The sequence below is a fragment of the Cyphomyrmex costatus genome, unplaced genomic scaffold (genome assembly GCF_001594065.2).
Source record: "Cyphomyrmex costatus isolate MS0001 unplaced genomic scaffold, Ccosl1.0 scaffold825, whole genome shotgun sequence".
Lineage (NCBI taxonomy): Eukaryota > Metazoa > Arthropoda > Insecta > Hymenoptera > Formicidae > Cyphomyrmex > Cyphomyrmex costatus.
This window is the reverse complement of record NW_017280403.1, coordinates 32,645-37,016: the sequence shown is the minus strand read 5'-3', so window position 1 is coordinate 37,016 and position 4,372 is coordinate 32,645. Positions and strand designations below refer to the sequence as shown.

Sequence of the window (4,372 nt, the reverse complement as noted above, 5' to 3'; positions counted from 1 at the left end):
CGGTCTCATGTTTTTTTTTTTTTTTTCTGTAACTCAATTTATGCATTGCAACGGCGATGACCGCGAAAATTTGGCGAGCGAGATCGATATCCTCCCTGCATCTTTTAATCGGAGCGACTGGGGAAGTCGCGCACGGCTCCCGTACGACACGCGATTCTCGGAGACCGAGGGAGAGAGGACAAACGAAAGAAAGGGCCGCGACGCGGATCCCGGACCCGGGGACCGACGTGGTGCGACGACCGCGGGAACAAGAGCTGGAGCATACGTGCATCGGACGCGCGCGGGAACGCGAAACGTGAGCGGCGCGTCCGCACTCCAATCGCGAAAAGTCGGAGCGTTCGAATCGACTCCGCGCATTACGTCGCATCGCGTCGCGTTGCGTTGCGTTGCGTTGCGTTGCGTTGCGTTGCGTTGCGTTGCGCCCATACCCGGCTGCGCCGCGGTGAATTTCCGTCGGCCGCGCGCGGACGAAACGCGCTCGCGACACGGCGGGCGGCACGCGCGCGGGTAGCAACACGACGCGCGCCGTGTACACGCGTGTTTCAACGCGTCGGCCACTCCATCGCAATCACGTACCTTCCAACAATCTCTGTATCAGATTGTCGATATTCAAGTCGACATCCGCCATTTTTTCCTGCCACTGACTGACTGGCCCGATGTTCGCGGACTGGCTCGTATCCGCCTGGCGCGCGCATTTGCACTGCCACGACGCGAGACACAACACTAACGCGTCCTAATACGTGTGCGTGCCGTTATCGACTACAGCAGACTGCGGATTCTCGCCTGAGGCGAACGACGGACACTCTTTCACGTCGAATGTTGATGAGAGGCTCGAATGACTCGATCACGCCGATGCGTACTCAGCGTACTGTGAGATGGCCTGCCGACGTCTAATAAAACTTATTTTAGTCACTATATCTTTCGCTCGCTGATTGGTTGTTCGTGAGTGTCGACTAAGCGGATTGGTCAATCCATCTGTCGGACAAGAGAATCAATTATTTGAAACTGTCACAGACGCGGATTGGTTATTCGATGAATTTTGGTTTTTCAAATTTAACAAGAATTCTAATTTATCCAGAAAACATTGTATTGTTCCAATTATTATTTTAATAAATAATTAATGTTTCAATATCAAAAATCAGATTTCAATAAAATTATGTTACTTTTAATACAATTTCCAAAATGTTCCCAATTTGATCATTTTGAAATAAACATTCGCAAATGATTTATCAGCACGTCAAAAGCCGTCATTTCATTTGTGAGTTTTTGTTGTACAAATTTTTCAAGACCGTTGATTGGCTATAAAATAGAGAGATCCAAGGACCTTCCTGTCCTGCACAGATTTGTTGTACGACAAAAATGCATAAATGAAATAGCATCCAAAGAAAATACGAAAAAACATGAAACATCAGAAAGATTCCATTGTTTAGGACAAAATGTAATTTTATGCGTTCTTCTTAATATCTTATGCATGTATTCTTGATATCTTATCATAATTTCATCATAATTTTTTTCATATCACCATGCATCTTTGTTTTGCAATAATTTATTTATATTATTATAACTAATTAAATTATTATATCACTTCATTTAAAATGATGTGATTCGTAGTTGTGTAAAAAATGAATTTAAATAGCATCCTATGTGTGTATATAGGTTGTCATATAAAATATTCTGCGTATAAGTAATACATTTGTTCAAGTACAAAGAAAAAAATAAGTTGATAATTTAACCATACTTTCGATGATAATCCGGTGAGGGATCTGTATAATCTTGTTGAAGATTAAAGAGCACGGCGTTGTTCTTTTGCAAATATTGCAGAAAATCATGAAAATGAGACAGCAATAACTGTATACTCTTCTCATCTAAGGGTGTATAAGAAAGCATACCACCAAGTCGTACTACAAAGTTAAAAATGTCATTCAAATAATGTCATTTAAAAACAACAAACGTTTTATGAAGAATATGGTTTACCAAATAGTCTAAGGAGATGGAACGCTCCGTATAACTGACTTGGCAATGTTTCCGGATTGTCATTCATTATCTGTATAAACTGTGGTCGTTCCCATTTATACAATAGTTGAAGACCCAATGTGTTATTAAAATATTCCCGAATACCTTTCGTTATTTCCAGCGTGCTTTCTCTGAAATAGAATGATCCACAATTATACAGTCTTATTTGCAATCTAGATCTTTTTTATCCATCCCAAGTTTTTTTTTTCAAAAAATATGAAAAATATAAAAAGGACTATTTTTCAATATTCTTTATATTACCAATTTTTTAGTATAAAATATTTTAATTCAAACTTGAAATATTTATTTCACAAAAATTGAAATATGAGTAAAAGTGAGGAAAAAATTTGAGAATAAAGTTTTACTTTTGTTAAAAAAAAGATCCAGATTGTAAGCAGATGATTATTATGATACATTACGCATAGATGTGTATATAAAATACGATTTGTAATCTTCATTATTTAATAGAATAATAAGAATTGTTATACCTAATGTCGTTAGATTTTCCTGATGATTTTGTTTCTACGTAATCATCTAAGATTTTATCAACTGTATTTTGTACAGGTAAAGCAGGTAATTTATGATGCTTCAATATTATTTCGGATTCATCTATTAGCACAAACTTTAATTCCTCAGGTAACTTGATTTTAACCTCTACTTTTGTAAGATACTCTTCAGTCTCTCCAGATGGCTCTAGCCGACTAAAAGAAAAAATTCTTTCAATAAATTGTAATAGTGAACTGTACAAAGACATTGGATATTACATGTCAAACCTTCGTTTTTTACGCGGTGGTTCAGACACAGATTCGTGAGAAGACGAAGGAGTTACTGAGCTACTTGTGCTCTTATTAAAACGGCTCATACTCTTATCAGCAACAGGAGTACTCGATCTACTGTCTGCATCTTTCTCTCGACCTCCTTCACTCCTTCGACCCTGTGTTTTAGTCGCTGTGTTTCCCTTTTTGTTTTTCTGAGCAGATTGCTGATTTGAGTGAGCTCTCTGGACTTCTCTTTGTTTCTGTACATTTGCCTCATTGTATTTGAGCACTCTACTTTCAGGAACCCATTCGTCCCAACTGTTTTATTTAAAAAAATATAATTTAGTATAAAGTTCAGCTTTATTACTAACAAAAACGTTATATAAATAAATCCTACGTATAGTTTTTTTACACACACATATACACATACACATCCTCATGTGTAAAAATCTTACTTTTTATTCCAACCAGCATAATGAATAAGATATTTAACTTGTTTCTCCTTAGTAATAGATGACTTCAAACACTTAGCTTCATAAATCAATGGTCCATGAAAGCATAAAACTTTTTCTCCTAAAAATATAATTATCACATATTAACTTAATGTGCATAAAACCGAAGAAAAGATACACCAAGGAAGAATTAATCTCTTCACTAAGAGAATAAAAAAACGATACCTTCTTGAAATTTACATTTCGGTGGCATTCTTGTATCTTGTACGTTTATCGAGCTTACTTTACTTTATCAATTGTATATTAAGTCAGACAATAAACAACGGCAGAAAATGATTAACTTTTAACCAACCCTTTCAAAACAACATTCATATATCGATCACCGGATGCTCAATGTGGCTCAATGGTTATGTCAATTGTATTCTCTCTCTCTGCAATTCTCTGCACACAGGACAGCTTCTTCGAGCAGAGACAGAGAGAAGTCTGAGAGCGGCCATGCCCGGGATTTAGCTGTTATTTTTATTTTGAAGCGCCTCTATGTCCACAAAACCCACACATTGAACTATGTAGCCAATGTTCATGATCGTGTCGGTAATATCCACATTTTTGGTTCGAATTTCGCTCGATATAGGGATCAAAAATGTGGATATTACCAGAGAGAAACCTGAGAGAGGACATAACGACCTAAAACCTGTAACCACAAAATACTGCCGCGCACTACTGCCCACTGCAAAAGTGGATGTGAACTACATGCCAGATCCACTATTCTGAGGATAACGCATATACTTTTCAAGACTGATGGTAAGTAGATATTCGCGGTTCGTATAATCGTATTCGCGCTACATAAAATGTGGATCAGAATAAATATTCCTCCCTGCAACTACATATATGTATGCTTACTTCCATGCGCGTGATGTTTATTATTAAGCTTAAAAGTATTAACATTAAAGATATATATTACACCCATTTTTTTTACAAATATGTTAAAATATATCGCGCGTGTTTATATTTTAAATAAGTTATATATACATATATATGATCCCGGCAATTAATTCGCATTTAGAGATTTCAACATTACAGAGCTGCTTTGTGAAGTTGGCACCTTAAATGCGAATATTGGTAAAATCATTATTGCATTCGTTTGTCCAC

General features: G+C 37.2%; 2 protein-coding genes across 5 annotated transcripts in view; both read right to left on the bottom strand.

Moving 5' to 3' along the window:
- Window positions 1-821, bottom strand: part of LOC108781498 (serine/threonine-protein phosphatase PP1-beta catalytic subunit) — a 12,274-nt gene extending 11,453 nt beyond the window's left edge. For 2 of the 4 annotated variants that reach the window (XR_001940948.1, XR_001940949.1), the window contains exon 1: window positions 577-628. Coding sequence is in view for 2 of the 4 variants with exons in the window: in XM_018549470.1 (XP_018404972.1) it covers window positions 577-628 (52 nt within the window). In the remaining 2 variants the exon portion in view is untranslated. Of the gene's footprint in view, window positions 1-576 lie in introns of all 4 variants that reach the window. The other 2 variants (XM_018549470.1, XM_018549471.1) reach the window with 1 other exon arrangement.
- A 795-nt stretch (window positions 822-1,616) lies between these two features.
- On the bottom strand, window positions 1,617-3,755 carry MRG15 (mortality factor 4-like). The gene is made up of 6 exons (XM_018549462.1): window positions 3,449-3,755; window positions 3,227-3,344; window positions 2,787-3,089; window positions 2,502-2,714; window positions 1,975-2,144; window positions 1,617-1,901 (listed from the first exon to the last, which is right to left on the bottom strand). Exons 1-6 carry the CDS (start codon window positions 3,474-3,476, stop codon window positions 1,729-1,731), a joined length of 1,005 nt encoding a protein of 334 aa, XP_018404964.1. The 5' UTR covers window positions 3,477-3,755; the 3' UTR covers window positions 1,617-1,728.
- Window positions 3,756-4,372: the final 617 nt, after the last annotated feature.